This window comes from Dipodomys merriami, unplaced genomic scaffold (genome assembly GCF_024711535.1).
Source record: "Dipodomys merriami isolate MVZ:Mamm:240054 unplaced genomic scaffold, mDipMer1.0.p SCAF_5, whole genome shotgun sequence".
Classification (NCBI taxonomy): Eukaryota; Metazoa; Chordata; class Mammalia; order Rodentia; family Heteromyidae; genus Dipodomys; species Dipodomys merriami.
In genome coordinates, this window is record NW_027206068.1 from 16601548 (window position 1) to 16619935 (window position 18388).

An 18388-nucleotide genomic window follows, 5' to 3' on the forward strand; every position below is an offset into this window, starting at 1 on the left:
ATACATGTTTTATATATATATATATATATATATATATCATTTGTATTATATATAGGGCCTTTTCACTCATTTATTCAATAATACCTATGTTCAAGATCCCTTGGCTAAAGAGTAAAAGAGTGGCCTTTGTCCTATTTTCAGGGAGCTTGGACTGTGTTTCAAATAACAAACCCGAGAGATAAATCAATTTACTCTTGCTTTTACGTATGGGACAATTTGTTTTTATGTAGAACAGCGAATTTAAAAGAAAAAAAAAGTAGGATTTTATAGAAGTCCAGATGGCTTGGCATAGCAATGGAATGGAGACGGGGAAACAGGCTTCATTGAGTATATCTTATGTTTAAGATGAGACATGAGATTCAAGGATGGAAAGGAGTCATGCTAGTAGATCTCTCAGACAAATGTGAGACATGCTAACAGATCTCTTCGGTGTCACTACATGTGTGTTTGTGTGTTGTTATGAAAATAATAGGAGCATTTTGTCCGAAGGCAAAGTGTGAGGAGAGTCTGTTGCATTTGTATGAGCTTATTCAGTGGCTTACGCTTGCCCGAATTGAGAGCTTACTAAGGTTGTAAGTCTTACTTGTTCAGTAAGATACATATTGAAGAAGACAAAGGAAGTGCATGGGTGCAAGTGGAACTTTGTCCATCAAGAATACTCTGAGAATGTGCCAGAAGATGGAATGGTGTTTGAAATGGATGGTGAGAGGCGTGTTCCATATAAAGTAGTTTCAAGTAAGGTCACCCTATTGGGAGCTGAGGTTAACTGGAGGACAAGACCATTGGTGGTTAGGAAGGTGGTTAGGGAGGTTAAGGGACTGAGAAGCCATGTTGGAGCTGGGAAGAGGGACAACAGAAAGATAAACTCTTTTTTTACTCTGCAAATGGTGTGAATAGTGTCTTCCTAGCTATTAACCCTTCCCTGTACTGTTGGGAGTAGAGCCACTCTCTCCAGTAAGCCAGGACTTGTGAGGCAGGCTTACAAGTCACTGTATTTGATTTTGGTGCCCTGGTATTGTATGTATATTTATTTGAATTAGAGAAGGGAAGGGGAACAATAGAATGATGAGACAAAGGATGAGGGAGGAACCAATGCAACAATGATATTCACAGACAATATGTTGGAAATGATCTGGGGTGGTGATTGGGGGAGGGAAAGTAGGAGAAAAATGAGGGGAGGGGTAACAAGTTGGAGAAGAAATGTACTCATTACCTTACTTATGTAACTGAAACCTCTGTGTACATCACCTTGACAATAAAAAAATTTAATTTAATTTAATTTAAAAAAGAGTACTGGCTGAGTGCTCCGTGGCCTCCGTTTCTGTCTCAGTAGTATGTACTATGTAAGCTTTTATTTATTTATTTACTTTGCTATCTTCTAGAAGCTGTTAGTGGTGCTGGTAGTGTGCTAGTGGTGGGGTATCTATTTGATTCCTAAGGGTGGCTGGTTCACTCCCTCTAACGTTTTTTCTGGCTCTGATGAGCTAGCTCCTAATTACCTTCCCAGCAAAGCTATGGCAGTAAAAGGAAGCATTTCTCCATCTCAGTGAAAAGCTGTCTGGAGGAAACAAGTCAGCAGGATGCTTTCAGGCAACTGCTCTGAGAGGCTTCTCAAACCCTTGCAAATCTAGATATTCTTCCATATGGTTTGAGGTAAGTGAGGTCGGTTAGGATCTCACGGCTGGTAGCCTTGCTCTTCCTAAAGAACCAGAGGGTGTTACTCACTGAATGTCTTCCTATCCTTCCCTGCCAAAACTAGGGCTTGTCTTTTAAATGTTTGCATTTTTATTCAGCTATGCATATTTTTTTTCCTCTTAAAGTCAATTTCTTGGGATCCCATAATTGTGTCATGCAAATCCAGGACTACTACATTCCATCTTTCCTTTAGCTTCACAGTAGTATACAAACAGCTATGCATTTAAGACAAGAATTGTGCAGATGTGGTACAAGAGTGAAGAAAATACTTTTCTAAAATGTACTTAAAGACATTTGAAGCATAAAACAAATACTCCTTACGTTGACTGCTCAAGGACAATAGGAATTCAATAGTCAGAACAAAGGAAATAAATACTAAAATGTGATTTCTTTGCTTTAAATTGGAGTTGGAATGATACATGTTTTTTCTAGCTTGACTATGCCTGACTTAGATTTGGAGATACGAAGGTCTCATTAAATGTCTTCCTGTAGATTCTTACTCTCCACCTAAACATAACATTCACTCTGGCACTCTCTCCAATGGCAGCTTTTGAGCATTTTCTTCTGGTCCTCAAACTTTTAAGTCTTACTTCTCTCCTTGCTAGAGGAGCTTCTACTTATATTGCTTTTAACTCCTCTGTCCTCTTCAACTTGGAGCTTGCTGAACAAGTAAGACTTTCTAACCTTAGTTAACTCTAAATCTGTGACAAACCCAAGCCACTCAATAAGCTAGGAAACAGCACAATCACAGCCATGTTCTGTGTTGCCCTTGAAATTCATGACCCTACTTCCCCTGTCTTCCCCCCTCCAATGAGTGCCGGTGCTGCCCAGCACTGCTCTATTCCTCAATTAATTCTTCAATGATGGATTCTCCTTATTTAGACACTGTCATCTCTTCCTTTGTCTCCCTCCCTCCCTAATACTATTTTCCTATTACTTCTTTGAGAAAAGAAAATCATCAGAAGAGCTACTCAGCATCTTGCTGTCTCCACACGCATCCAGCTACCTCATTCGCATCTCCTGCGGCTATACGAACAAGATGTCTGCATTCCTACTCAGTCAAGCCCTCGGTTTGTGCTCCACATCCTCTCCAGCATACATTCCTCCTAGCTGCTGAAGCAGTCTCCTTTGTAAATTTTCAGTAGCACCAATCATCTTAAAGCAAAACCTGCCCCTCCCAATTATGTCCTTCGTTTACATTAGCATTCCTTCAGGTATCTCTCTACCTTCTCAGTTATCTTTATCCTTAACCATTTGATCAGAATTTCTCTGGTTAAGGTCCATAATGACTGTACAGATGCAAAATCCAGAGATGATCTAAATAAGCTAGTAACAGGGGTCGGGTGTGTCAGTTTAGGCAAAGAAACATGATGAAAATCACAATATCTTGGAAATAATAGATTGTCTGGAGCAATCAAAGACTTGTCACTCAGCATTAATTCACTAAAATAGAATTTCCCATCACTAGTGAGCTAGTGAAAGAAAAACTCTGATATAGACAAAATCATGAGTGTTTTCTACTATGTTTATACATTTTAACAGAAAACTTTCTAAAATGTGATCTGTTTAATGTATTTCTGAGGACAATTAATTGCCCATAAAATAACTTATTAAGTCCAAAAGTCAAATTTAGTATCTACAACCTCACTGGCCAGTATCATTCTTATATTACCCACCCTTTAACACTTTACAGTGCACAGTACAGAAACAATACCACTGTTTCCAGTGAGTTCATTTGGCCCTATCTCCATTTCTGATGGATTAAAGGAAACAGGAGGGGGAAAAAATCAGCCAGAATGAAGAATGTTATGATCATTTAATAATAAAGCCAAATGGCAAGATGATCTTTTTCCCAAGAACAGAATTCTTTAATGGTTCATAAAAGTAACATTTCTGACATAAAGCAGCAATTTATGAGTGAAAATCATATAGAAATAAAACGTTGGCATTGAAAAATATCCAAAAACATTCTTTAAACTTTGTTTTATGAAGAAGGAATCTCAAACCCAAGAGAAAACAAGCCATCTCCAAGATAGCCAAATGTGAAATATGATGTTTTAAAAAGAGCAGAAGCCCCAAATTTCCTATATCCTTACTCTTTGCATTCTCTTCTGGAAGAGTTATGGTGTCAACTAAATTCATATAAACAATTCCAGCTTCTCTCTTCAACTCAAAACTTGCATATGTAGTAGCTTACTAAAATGCTTATATCTAAAATATCTAAAACATACTAAAAACTTTAAATAACTCCCAGAAAAATCTCTTCTTTCATTCCATTCATGTATATGGATCGCTCAGCATTCCTCATCACCCAATGGCAGGAACCCATCAGATTCTAGATTTTGTATGTTTCTTCCCCCCCCCACACACACCTTTCGTATTCCATTATCAAAAGAACTCTGTAGAAACTCAACTTCTAAAATGTGTCCTATACTTTGACAGGTCTCCATTTCTATTATTACCACTGTAGTACTAAGTACCACCATTTTTTCCCTGAGTTACCCAGTAAACTGGGATTGCTTCTTGCCCACTTGTACTTCAAAAGATCATATTTTTACTATAATTCAATGTATCATGTAGGTAATACCTAGTCTCTACAGGAAATCCTCCAAAAGCTTTCTATTGTGTTTATAATAACTCCACAGCTCTTAACATGGTCCAGAAGTGTTCTATGTCTTGGCTCCATTCTCTCTCATTTGTGTAGTTTGAGTAACACTGGCACAATATTAGTGTTTTTACTTACATTTGTAATGGCAATGTAAACTTCAAAGGAATAAGAATAAGCAACAGGGAAGTGAATTTGATGAGGGTATATTATATTGGAAATGTCACCATGAAACCTTTCTGTACAACTAATATATGCTAATTAGAAGGAGAAAAATAAATGTCATGAGAGCCTGGGCTTGATATTTCCCTTTCCCTCATTTTGTATCCTGGTACTTAGTGCATTTTATGATACCTAGCACTTCTCAGACATTTGAAAACATAATACTCAGTAACCAAACTTTCCACATTTCCTCCTAGATTATGAAGCAATGTCAATCTGTACCTAACCAGTAATCAGTGTTCTTTTATTCATCTCTGAAATCAAAGGTACTCTGTGAAGAGTCACAAAACACACACAAAAAAAACGATAACTGCGACCATCCTGGAGCCGGCTTTACAAAATATAAATGCATGGTGGGAGTTAACCTATCCTTCTTATTTCATTTAAAGGTATTTCACTAAAGCTGTTTTCATTTAAGACTCTCAAAATGTGCCACAGTGGAAAAATTAGCAATTAACATCAGCAGAGAAAAATTACAAACAAAAAGTCACAGAGAAATTCTGCCTGCCAAGTTTGACTTGCTTCAGATTTTCTTAATGAAAAGTTACTTGGTGAGATTTGTAAGTATTCAGATTATGTTGTCTTCCCTGTGTTTTTTGAACTCCAAATCCAACCATTACAAAGATGGTCTGGCTAACCCTTTTCTAATTTGTACTGCTGCTGAGTGGCCCCAGATGCGGCATGGGGGTGTCTGCTTACTCTCAGTGGGGTGGCAGGGTCTCTCTTTGGTTGAACATCTGGAGGTGATCCCCCAGCAACGTCGGGCTGTTGCCTTGCTGGCTAGCAAACAGAAGACGAAACATCTGTGCGACAGATAAATGTGCAAGCCTGTGTGAATCTCTGCTGAGGCCCCATCTGTCAAGCACACTGCGTGCCGTTTGTCTGACACCAGGTGAGTTACTATGGTGGAGACCCAACCGAGATGAAGACAGTGGCTGCACAGCTTCTCCTTTCCCTTTTATCTGAGTTCTGACTCATCTGTCAGCATGACTCTGTGTTCTCCAGGCTACTGTACTGTCCTTGTCCCAGACACAGAAATGCTACAGACAGGGTATGATTTGTCCTGGGATGAGAAAACAATGTGCACTAATACAATTCACGCGAATACGCATTCATTCCTGGCCACACGGCAAATGATCCAAATCCCTTACCTTCAAGTATTATAACTAAACTCCAATGTGTATCTGTCCGATCTAGGGTGAGAGCAAATGTGTAATTTTAGTGTTGTACATTTCATGATATGCATCATATATTCAACTGGAAAATGATATAAAATTCATTAAGCAAAACTTAAAGGCTGGGAGGCTAATTTTTACACTTGGGCACATCCAATTCGTTTCTACGGGAGTTACATTATTTGGTATATGTCTGTAAGTTAATATAAGCCTATGATATGTGCTTTTAAATAGAACTGAAATTTTCAGATTTTTTAAAAAAGTATTTTAAAATTGTATGATTTTAATTTTCCCCATAGAAATCTTTTAGGTATGCATAAATACCCTTAGATAGGAAATGTCACATAAGAATAGGCCAGATAAATGAGTAAATTTGTTTTTGATAGACATCTGACGTTCTGACATTGCCAATAAACTGTTCTCCATTAGAATTAGCTTGTTACAACTGTGCAAAATGTAACCTGTAGCATAATTTATCATTTTCTTATTTTGCCTAAAATTTTAAGACATCCCTCCACCCCCTCGGGCACCAGTTTGTCTTTTCTTTTAAATCAATGTAATATTCTTCTTTGGGAAAACAAAACCTTTCCCTTAAGCTCCAAGGAAACTAGATTTAAAAATAATGATACAATGCTGCCTCAATTCACAAATAGATTAGATAGGTGCTAACTGTTCTCAACAGCAACATGTAGAACTTGGAGGAAGTTCAATCTGAGAGGTCTACTAAGAAGCACTCCTGCCTCAAGCCAAACACTTCATGTTACCTCACTTCTGTACCTTTTAGGACAATAACTAGAGGAACCAAAATAAAAGGAAAACAAAAGAGGTTTTTGAAATATTAGTCCATTCTTTCCATAATGAAAAGTCTAAATTGACAAAGACCTTCCCTTGTTAAAGAAGTATGAAAATAATCTAAGGGCCACGTGGATTTTTTTAATAAATACTCTTCTGTATCTTTTTAACTCAGAATAATGTTTGCAAACCAATGCCTACATTGAAAGCATCCTTTTCCTGGTTCTATAAAATTCTTCGTACCTGGATGCATACTCCTTTTTTTTTGGAGAATCAAAGAAATTCCTCCTCTCAGCTAGTTTAAGAAAGGAGCCCACTCATTCTTTCATTTGTTTATTACTGAGCATTTATAATAGTCCTATAGTAATAGTAATATATAATATGGAGCATGTCTGTTAGTTTTAATACTGAGCACATATGATAAGGGAGGGCTGGGAAGAGCCTCTGAACTAGTGTAAATAGGGGAAACATAGAAGCAGCTGACCAGTGGGATTGGAGGTGTGAGTTCTTATAGTCACATTACTTTAGATGGCCATAGAAGGCATTATTGCATAGGTAAGGTTTGACCTAAGATAGACCCCGTTAACAAGATGGAAATCTAAAAAGGCCGGGAGGTTGGCCATTCCATGAAGGACTGTGGCTGGAGCGCAGAGCATGGACATGAAGACACAGGGAGTGAAGGCTGACCTAGATCATGACAGATTCTCAGGCCACATAAATGTGGCCAGAATCTACCCTACATTCAATAAGCAAGTTGGCAGTGTTAAGCAAGACAATGACATGACTTGCTGTATATTTGTAACAGATTACTATCTGCTAGTGGATGAAATTTAGTTTGGCAAATGAAAGAAATGAGGAGATTAGGCTTTCAGATCAGAAGCAAGGGAGTTTAGCAACAATTCTTAAGAGTTATTCCTTTAGAAAACAAGTACACTGTTTTCTGTTTTCAAAAATACTGCCATTATATGTGATTTATTATTATTTAATAGTATTTTTCCTTAGTATTCCACCAATCTTCAGTAGGAACTACATCTTAAAAAAAATCCTATGTGGGTACTGGTGTCTCATGCCTGTAATCTGAGCTAGTGAAGAAGTTGTGATCTGAGGACTGCAGAGATTTTTATTTCCAAGTAACCATCAAAACAGCTGAAGAGGAACTATGGTTCAAGTGATAGAGTTCTATCCTTGAGCAGAAAAGCTCAGGGTCAGTGCCCAGGCTCTGAGTTCAAACCCTAGGACAGGCACAAAAAAAGAAAAAGAAAAAGAAATTGATTTTTCACCCTTTAATGATAAGAGATTTAAAAGCACAATGAGAAAGGACTATTTTTTCCTTTTCCTATTTTTTGCTTTGTGGTTTTGAGATGCATCTCAGAACAGACAGGATCTCGAAATGAGTGACTAGACAATCACTCTACCTAAAGTCCCTTTATCCACACTGATCAATTCTTTACTTTAAACTGGAGAGTAGTGCAAGGACCATTTCAGAGGAGTGATCCAGGAAATGCAATTACACTGCAAGTAGGGGCCCAGTGTGGCTGAGCCCTTTCATTATCTCAGGGAATGCCAGAAATTCAAACTTTCATTCGAAATCTATTTTTAAAGACCAGACCAGTAACTCAAAAGCTTTTTAAGACTCCAGGCAGGACAAAGCAAATACTCATGGATTGGACCCAGTCCATCGACTGTCATTTTAGGACCTCTGGAAAAAAAAAATCCCATAGCTTAAACATCCTTTGTCTAGGATCATTCAAGGCTGACATCTGTGTACTCTTAAAATACACCATTCCTTACTGTGATCTGTCTTAATGTCCCTTCCTTGGTCAACAACTCAACTACTTTGGCAGGAGTTGGGGATAAGGTAGAAATTGACTACAAAAGGGCTGTCTGAGGGAGTTTTGGAAGTTGAGGGACTTGTTCTATAGACTGTGGTAATTATATGACGATGTGCATTTGTCAAAACTCACTGAACTGCATAGCAAAGGAATAAAGGTTACTGAGTGAAAATATGCTTCAATAAAAAGTATTTAATCGCTAACTGTACAGTGTTCCAAAAAGAAAAAAAAAGTCTCTTTATTTCATTATGAATACAGAGGCACATGAGAGAGCTGGAACAAAATTTGGTGGTTTGGTTTCAAGAAAAAAAAAAGAGCCTGATGCAATAGTGAGGCAAGTGGGAAATGTGCTTTTGGAAATCTTCTAGCACTTTTAGACAACCATTTTTATTAACCAAATAAGCAAGAGAGAACTATAAGATGATACAAAAATATAAAGCTCCTGGAGTTGTAGCTCAAGTGGTATAGTTCTTGATTATTAAGAGCAAAGCCTTGGGTTCAATTCCCAGTAACATCAAACAAATAAAAAAGTTAACACTATAACTATAGCCAAGTGTACAATACATGCTATAATCCCAGCACTTAAGACGGTAGAAGCAGAGAGATTGGAAGTTTAGGGCCAATTTGGGCTACACAGTGCGTTGCAGGCCAGCCAGCCTGAGCTTATCAGCCCTGTCTCAAAAATTAACAAATAAATATAAATAGCATGGTTTGAGTAATGTTTACTACATTTATAAATTCATATCGCATATATTCTCTCCTCTAATACTTGCTTATTAGAGAATTATTCAATGCAAGGTCGAATGACTTGAGCAAAGTTTGCAAAGCTAATAAATAAGTATGCAAGACCTCATAAATTACTCTTGGAGAGATTCTTGAACATTCTAGATTTTGCAATTCCCATATGCTATCTGTTCTAAACAAAGTCTTTGATTATAATGATCTGCTAGCAGATCTGTGAGGCATTGAAGACAAAAACTGCCTTCTTCACTTTCATTTATGAGATTTCCATCATATTGTCATACATGAATTTTTGTGGAACAGCAATCAATTGCTCTATAAAAGGAAATGTGCTTTTTTTATTTGTTTGCTTGTTTTTGTGCAAGCCCGGGGGCTTGAACTCAGAACCTGGATGCTGTCCCAGAGCTTTTTTGCTTAAGGCCAGCATTCTACCACCTGAGCCACAGCTTCATGATGGGCTTTTGGGTAGTTCATTGGAGGCAAAAGTGTTATGGATTTTGGTACCTGGGCTTGCTTTGACTTGTGATACTCAGATCTCAGTCTCCTGAGAAGTAAACATTATAGGAGTGACCACCGGCACTCCGCTGTAAATGAGTTTTATAAAGTGAATTATATTGTTGCTGGATACAATTAAATTCACATCCAAAAGTAATGACATATTTAGGGGATGGGATTCTAGCTCTAGATGAGATTCTTTTAGTAGAAATAAGACTACTGTAGACATGACAACTCATGGTCAAAATAATCTTTCCCATTTCATATGCATTTAGAGCAAGAGCAAAAACAGGAAAGGCAGCACTAATATCAGAAGCTTAAATGATACGAACAGCCTTAAAGAAATGGCTACATATTTATGGTTCTCATGTCCATAGATCACTTAGCTATATTAAAAATTCCTTAGTAGGACTTAATTATTTCATTCTGTTAAATGAAACTATTTGTCAAGGTTGGGAAACAACCAAATTATTCAGCTTCCTTCTCTCTTTGAACTGCTTGGAAACAACATCAGAGGACTCACATGGTTTAATTCCCCAGACAGTTTTCCTTCCCCTATTTTCTTACCTCATAGTCATGTCCAAGTATTGTTGTTCTCATTCAATAAATGTATCTCTGACTAGATTAACAGTGAGGAGTGAAAAGGGAAGGTCAAGGTCCCTCCCCTTGGCCTTCAAGTTATGAAAGCAGCCCTGGGAATGTTTATGAATGCTATACATTAATCCACTGAAATGGTCCTTCCTTTTCTTTGCCAAACACAGGATTTCATCACGTTGAATAATAAAGCAAGAAGCCATTTTCTGTATATTATAAACTATCAACTTGTAATTATAGAGTGAAATGCTGCTATATAAATTTTCTGAGATGAGGTAAGCTAGTGCTGTAGCATAAGTGGATTTTTTACAGCCACTACATGCCCGCAAGGATCTATTTACATTGGCCTAATCATGTCAAAATAGCATCTATTTCAGAGTAAAGTCAGTTTTCTTTATAAACCTCTATAGATAGATAAATAATCTAGGAGGCTTTTTACTGTTACAAAAATTGCTTTCAATGTGTGCTAATGTTTCTGAACATACTATTCATCTAACGGGCAAAATGTAATCCTAAATTGGTGATTAAAAGACTGCCTGGAAACAAGCTGTCAAATGGATGGAGAGAAATTAATCCTGACAACGGTAATGCCTGCTTTCCTAAATGAAAGCCCTGTTCAAGTTTCTACTCATCCATTTTTCAAAACTTAAAACAAGGCCTTTTTCCAGCCACCCAGAGATGAGATGCCAACATTTGTATTTCAGTAGAACCTGATGAAGCCAGTCAACCTCCAGATTCAGGCTTGCTCAGAACTCCAGCAAGAAGATGTTAGTGGGAAGAAAATGGCAATGTGACAACAAGCAAGAAAGTCTCCAATTGTGGCCTGGCTGAATTTGGGCTCTGTACTGCATTTACACTGCACCGTTTGGAAAGCTTGACTAAGTCCAGTAGGATGTCTGCATGTCCCACTCTGAAGTCCAAAGACAGCCACGTGAGTAGTTGGGAAGAGGGCAGTGAATAGCAAGACTGGAAATCAGGGTACAGAAAAGCAACTTCATCCTGGCAAGTCCAGATCAATCCCAAATAAGTTCAGCTTCCTTGTTTGATATTCTTGTTTTATATTTGTCTGTCTTTTGTTTAAATTGTGAGTTCTGTACATTTAATCAGAAATAAAATTAGAAAAAACTTGTTTCCCTAACTTGTTGATAAAAGTAAGACTAGAATCATAAGCATGAGTGGTTAAACAGACTTTGTGTAGGACAGCTTAAGTCAGTTTTCCAGCTCTGTCACCTGGAGACCCTCTCAAACATGTTCAATCTAATTAAGCTCTGTAAAATTAAGATGCTTGAAGGTTTTGAAAAGGGAGTTGTTAAGGCTAATAGGATAATATAAATGCAGTGTTCAGCTCAGAGCTGACCCTGCATATAAAAGATAGTTGACGGTATTTAAATATTAGATTGGCTATCTCAGGTTATAAAAGGAGAAGATGCTAAAGAGATGCACACCACAAAAAAAGAGGAGGAAATGCTGCACTAGGAGTATTAGGTTCACACACACAAAATAAGACTGGTACATGGTTTTATCTGAGTATGTTTAAATTTTTCATTCTGGTCACAAGCAAGTCATAGGGAGAAAAATAAATTTACTAACATAAAGCAAATATGAAGTATATTATCTGATGATCAGGAATATGAATTATGACTTCAAGAATGTAAATGTTTTGTTGGACTACACATACCTATAGAATTGTTCTTCTAATCAATTCTGAAAAAAATATATTTTTTGAGTGTACACAATAGTTCTATGTTAGAGCATTCTTCAGGAGCATTTTACAAGAAAATACATACAACTATTCTACATTTGTAAGTGGCCACAGGCATTGAAGAATGTAATTTCCTGAATTGCTGCAGATGAATAGTTGGGGATAGAACATGGGTATGAGTCATGATGGGATATGAAAAATAGGTAATACTGATATCAGAAAATTACTTTGAAAAACAGTAAATAAAGATTGCACTACTCAAAAAGGGTCAACTTCTTTCACTAAAAACTAATAGAAGCTCCCTATTTTCTCAGATCCAGCATGTGAGCATAATTATATTCTGCCTTACTTGTCAGGGTATAACATCTACCTGCTTAAGCTAGATCAACATGGGACATCTGCTTGGCCTCCCATTTACTGGTCTTGTCTTAGATATATTTTTATTATGATAAAATAATGCTCGTGTCAAAATGTCTAAGCATCGTAGTAATAAATATATAATAAATACTTATATCTAGACTGAACCTTGACATCTATAAGATATCATCTCAAGATTTATATATGCTTTTTCAAAAGTGTTGGCTCATTTCCAGTCATAGGAATGCATAAGATATTTATCACAGAGCATATTGAAAAGAGAAGAAAGAAAGCAAGGAAGCAAGGAAGGAAGCAAGAAAGGAAGGAAGGAAAAGGAAAAGGAAGAGAAGAAAGATAATATTATAAGGATGAAACAATCAACAAACTTCTCAAATATTACTTCCTCAAAGAAGCCTATTTGTTTTCTTATATTTTCTGTCTTGATACAGAACACATTGTATTACTGTTTATTTGAGTAGTTTGCCCTTTGCTCTCTACACTACAAGTTTCCTGAGGACATTGAATGCTATTTTTTCAGTGTCTAAAACAGTGTCTATACAAAGGAAGAAGGCAAAAATAATTTGCTGAACAATTACAGGCATTTCAGCAGTTTATTCAAGTGAGTACAAAGGAAGACATCTCCTAATCTAGTAACTAATCTAGTAGATTATGTAAGATAAATATAAAAAACCTAAGCAACAGAAATGATATTAAAATTCTAGTTAAAACAGAAACTGCTAGCCACAAATCAAGGCTATTCTATAAATACCACAAGAGGGAAGGAGTTGTCAGGGAAGGTATGGCAGAGATCTATGTCAAAGTACTCAACAATTTTACCTGAATGATAGTTGAAAATGCCTACATATGATTCAGACAGTGATGTGATTGAAGAGTTGCCCTTTAACTTTTTAGGTAGTGGTTAGAATCACTGATTTGTTCAGGAAAATATGATGTCTTTCTTTTTTAAATCAGTTTCATTTTACCAGGAAAACAAAAAAAAATTGCAGTAATTAAACTTGAAGTGAGCCCCAAACAACAAAAGCATTACCCTATTAGTTTTTTTTTCTTTTTTTGTAAATTTGGGAATATTCTATTTTAAAACCCCTTCTTTCTTTTGAAAAGTATAAGAAAGATATAATGGTAAAAGTACCATGCTTCATTGGTGCTATTATAAAAGAAATTCATTTTTTTGAAACCACCAAAACATTAAGTCCTTATAGCACAAGCATGCCATGTATTGGCAATAGAAACTGTTTAGAACATTTCTGAATATGTAAATGTCTCAAAACACAAAAGAAGAAATGTTGTAAACTATGATTATTTTTCATGTGATTCAACTTCCCAGAATACCTTCAGTGAAAATAGAATATTCAAACTTATGAGCAGAGATAAATCATTCTGACAAGGTTTATTCTCCAGCTGAGAACTTTCCTTTGTATTTGCCTATTATTTGCTGGCGGACATAGCAATACAAGTATCACATAAGCCCATTGCAAGGTTATTTCTATAAGTCACTGAGTTTTCACAACATAGTTATGAGACAAATAAGCTTAATGACACACTCATATCCCATGTAAATGTCATTAAAGAATATGCCAATAGGAAGGTGAGTCATCTGGAAGGGTTAATAATAACTTTTATATTATAGAGTAGTATGACAAATAGAACTCTATTGTATCACTTATGCTTCTAAAACCAGGAGAATGCTTCAAAATATTCTAAAGATTCTTTTCAATCTAGACATAGCATTACACATTTCATACCAGGAAGGCCAACTGTGTTTATTTAATATGACTTGGTTTACTAATAAATCAACTTGTTTTTTTCTTTGTTTTCACTGCATTTTTTACTTCATTAATTTCTCAAAAAATAAAAAACATCAAAAGCCAAGAGAATGAATTATAAAGCCATCCTATCATTGTCACACCTATATTTTCACAGTGTGTTTCCTGCATTAATAAATGTCTGAGTAAGGACCATGTTTTCATGATATCAACTATTTGGCTCCAGTGAGAATAGATTTAATAAAGATTCATCCATGGTAATAAGGAAGTGGTATAAGTTTCTATGGTGATTTGTTACTAATGAGATTTTTAAATGGTTATGTAGAATACATATAAATATACTTATAAGGATATTTATTAGTTTTGATATCTTCATTATGTCCCTGACTCAATGCGAAATAAATATCATCATTACCTTAGAAGAAGGGTGAACAGTAGCAAGTCATTTTTTACTGGCTCTATCAAGAATATTGCAAAATAGGATAGAGGCTCAACATTTTCTTTTATAACAGTCTCTGCTGCTTCCTAAGACAATTGAGGGCAGGTAAAATATTTTCAAAATCAAGAGAATATCCAAAGTGCATATGCTATTTGATTAAACATATGGAATACATAGCTGGAAAAAGCCAACTGGAGATCTGCTTGAGTAATCTAAACACCCAAGCTGAGAGGGGTTAACTTATGAAGATCAGCTTTGTACTTTGAAGTTTTCTGGTCTTCATTTTGTCTAATTAAGACAAGATTTAATAATCAAACCACTGTACAAACATGTACCTAAACGTATAGGTTTGTTTCTAATTTTGGGAAGAATGCTTAACAGATTCCAAGGAATCAGCTCCACATGGGAACAGCTTTCTGATAAGATTTTCTTTTGTCATTGCTAAAATACAAACGCCTGCTTTTCATCTTAGTTTTATCCTGGGACTAGGGTAGCATCTGCCTGCCAAAATCTCCAGTGTGATACCAAAGGAGAAAGACTTAGGTGTGAATACACTATTTGTGTCTGACCCAGTAGTAATTCCATGTTATAAAAAAACTAATTTAAAATAGTCTTAAAATTTCTCATAGGAATCATTTATAGACCATGATTAACCCAATTTATCTATAGCAGAACATACCTCAAGGAAAGAGAATCATAAAACTAAAAAGTATATCTATAATCAAAAATTAATTTGATAAAAAAACCTAAGTCCAGATAAAAAGATTACAAGGACAAAAGTAAGATTCTGAATCTTCTTTCCCAAATAAATTGCTACATTTTCCAAGAATACCTAGCCATTTTAGGTTATTCTGAGAGACCACAAAACAAACAAACCAACTATACGACAAAGAGTCAAGTTAACAGAGATGTGTTTGAGTTTGTTCTCTGCCATTAGGCAGGGAAGAAATCTGATTGTCTCTTAAGGAGACTGACTGACTTGATTAAAATCATTTCCAAAGTTTAGAGAAATGTTAAAACAATAATGTAACTATTGTAATTTGATGATACAGAGCTTGGAAGTACAATGAGAGAAGGTTAGCAAGACACTTTACTCTCTGTCAGTACTACTACCCCAACATTCAACAAAGGGCTGGGCTGAAAACTCTGCAGTCAGCATTGTGCTCTGGAACCCATGTTTCCTCCATGACAAGGCCAAAGCGAGAAGAACTTCAACCATGTTTGCAGTCACTCCAGCATGTGATAAAGATTCTTTCTCCTAGTGCCATTAGAAAGGTGCTCAGACCATTGCCCGGGAAGTTTTATAATATTTATTTTATATTAAAATAAAGCTCTTAATTCGAAGCCAAATTGTAGCTGTCTATTTAGCAATATAATATATCTCTATAGATACTAGAAAATGACACAGGGCAAAAGAGACAAAAAGATTACTTCACCTACAAGTTCATAGAAAGTGCACTAGCAACCTAATATCATTGTATTGGAATCACTATTTGCTGTGGCTTCAGCAGGCTTACTCCTAAAGCTATGTCACAATAAGGCTGTCACAAAGAAACTATCACATGTCCCAGCAAAATTGCTACAAATCCTTTTTGAGATGAAATGAATGCACTAAAAAAATAAGTACATCCTAGGGATATACACGTTGCAAAGAAATATCTTATTGGCTAACCTTGTCCTATTTATTAGCAACTGTGAAACTTTTTTGACTTAACCTAACATGCTCAACTCTGCCTCTTGCCATTTTTGCAAAAAATACGAAAATATGGGGCTTTATACCATATGTCTGAATGGTTATCTATGAAAACAGACAATCGATCATAACATGTCTTGCTAATTGGGATCTCAGTCTTTTGCTACAAATGTGCCATAAACATAATGATGGCACAAATAAAGACAGTGTGGTGATGTCCTTGAGTCCAGAGAGCTGGGCTAAGATGATAATCTCTCTTGGATTTTGATTGATCCCAATGTTCTCCTTTTATCTACACATATCACTGAGATCAATGGTTATATATTTTCACTTGGTGGCTTACTTTGTTCATGTGGATCTGCTGCTGGTATTGTTTCTGCTTCTCCAAGAACTGCTGGTGTTGCTGCTGAATGACCAGCTGAGCCAATGTACTCTGAGGCAAAGGTGCAGACTGGGTTCTATTCAGAGGTCTGTGACGGGGCAATTTGTGGGAACCTCGAATGCCAGGTGAAATTCTCTCTTTTGTCGCCAATGGAGACTGAGGATGTAAGGGGACGCCACCTGAAAAAAATGTGCATGTATTTGTATGCCAGTGTAAACAGAGATGCATACACAAGTAATTTTAAGTAGAGAAGAAGCCATTTGCCAGCAAACTTCTTAAGGCTAGGATGGTTGCAGAAGACCAAGTATCAAGGTCATAAACAGGTTTATGTTTGACCTTGTCACCCAGAAGGGGTCCAGACTGTATGTGTGATGTTGTCAAAAGAGGTGAGTTTCCTCCACAAGCCCCCTCCATGTATCTGGGGAAATCACAAGGATTTTGGCCTTTCTATAGTACTAAGAGTCAGGATGACCTTTATAATGCACAGTAAATCATTAAGAAGGTATGGAATTACAGAGATGTTAAACTCGACCAATGAAAGTTAAGGTCTAAAAGGACTGTCAATGGTGCCATGATTCATTTACCAGTCACAAGAAGCTTTTGTTGTCGCATTTGTTCTTTCAGTAATAAATGCTGCAGGAGAGCCTGGTGGCTGCTGTTGGGCTTCCCCTCTAGGGCGACATGCGCATGGCTTGATGAGGCTGGGATGCTGCCCCCGTACTGGCCAGGAAGAGGAACACCTTGCCTGAGCGTCTGTGTCTCACACTTTTGCTTTTCTTTAAGTGAATTTGAAGCCTATGTCAAGAAAAAATGAAGATGTCAATCTCCCATCCAGTGGGGCTCTGGGTCTTATATCATGAGATGAAGTTCTTATGCTATGGTTTTCCAAAACCAAAAGCTGTCTTACCAATGACTGGATCAGGGAAGTGGGTAACACTATGCTTTTTAACTAGCTGAATTTACAAAGAAGAAATAAAAAAAACAGGATTGAAGCACTGAACACAAGTTAGTAATTGAATATTGTTGCACTGAATCTAAGGCAATTTTTTTTATATTGAAACAGGAAATAAAACATTTATTTAGCTAAAGTTCAGGAGGCCTATTATTTATTTACATATGATAGTGACCACTGTTCCACAAATAATTTTCAATAAATTTGGAAACTGTTGATAAAGTGGAAGCGAAGTGTCTTCACCATCTCCGCAAAATAAATATGTGAAGAAGACTATGGTAACTAGCCAAATTCATTTTTATATATAATGGTTTAAGATCATATTTATATATATGTATATTTATGTTATTTATATCTATCCAGTCATTGATATATATATATATGATATATATGAAGTCATTCACATATGTAAGCAAATAATAACAAACCATAATAAAAATACAATTTTTATATGTCAATAAAAATTAAAGATGATGCTAATTTCAAGTTTAAGAGGTAGGAATTTTATTCCTAAAATAGTTTATAACACACCAATTAAGTAAAATATATGCTGAAAAGGTAAAATTTATCCTTATAGTTAAACTACAGAGTGTATCTCATAGGGATTAAGATAAAAAAGACCTGTAAACATAAAATTTCAAGCAAAAGAAACAAAGCACACATTCTCTTCACATCCTCTAATAATTTTCTAAAGCTATAAGTTTCCAATATTTAATTTTTAAAGCAGAATTCTTAAAACAACTCAATGAAAGGAGGTACAAAATATGCAAGAATTTCATTTAAGCCTGTATTTTATAATTCATAACAGATCTTCAAATCTCTATACATTAAACATGACAGTCTAGATACTTTATGTAAAAGTAAACTATAAGTGAAATCAAATATCAAATAAAAAGGCTATTAAGAACTTGAAATTTATGATAACACA

At 36.0% G+C, this 18388-nt stretch overlaps 1 protein-coding gene across 6 annotated transcripts in view; it reads right to left on the reverse strand.

The window, feature by feature from the left end:
- The window catches only part of Hdac9 (histone deacetylase 9), an 851473-nt gene that overhangs the window by 321100 nt on the left and 511985 nt on the right, over positions 1 to 18388 (reverse strand). For all 6 annotated transcript variants that reach the window (XM_069996136.1, XM_069996137.1, XM_069996140.1 and 3 more), the window contains 2 exons: positions 17093 to 17303; positions 16470 to 16687 (listed from right to left, as the gene is read on the reverse strand). In XM_069996136.1, the coding sequence (XP_069852237.1) occupies positions 16470 to 16687; positions 17093 to 17303 (429 nt within the window). The remainder of the gene's footprint in view (positions 1 to 16469; positions 16688 to 17092; positions 17304 to 18388) is intronic.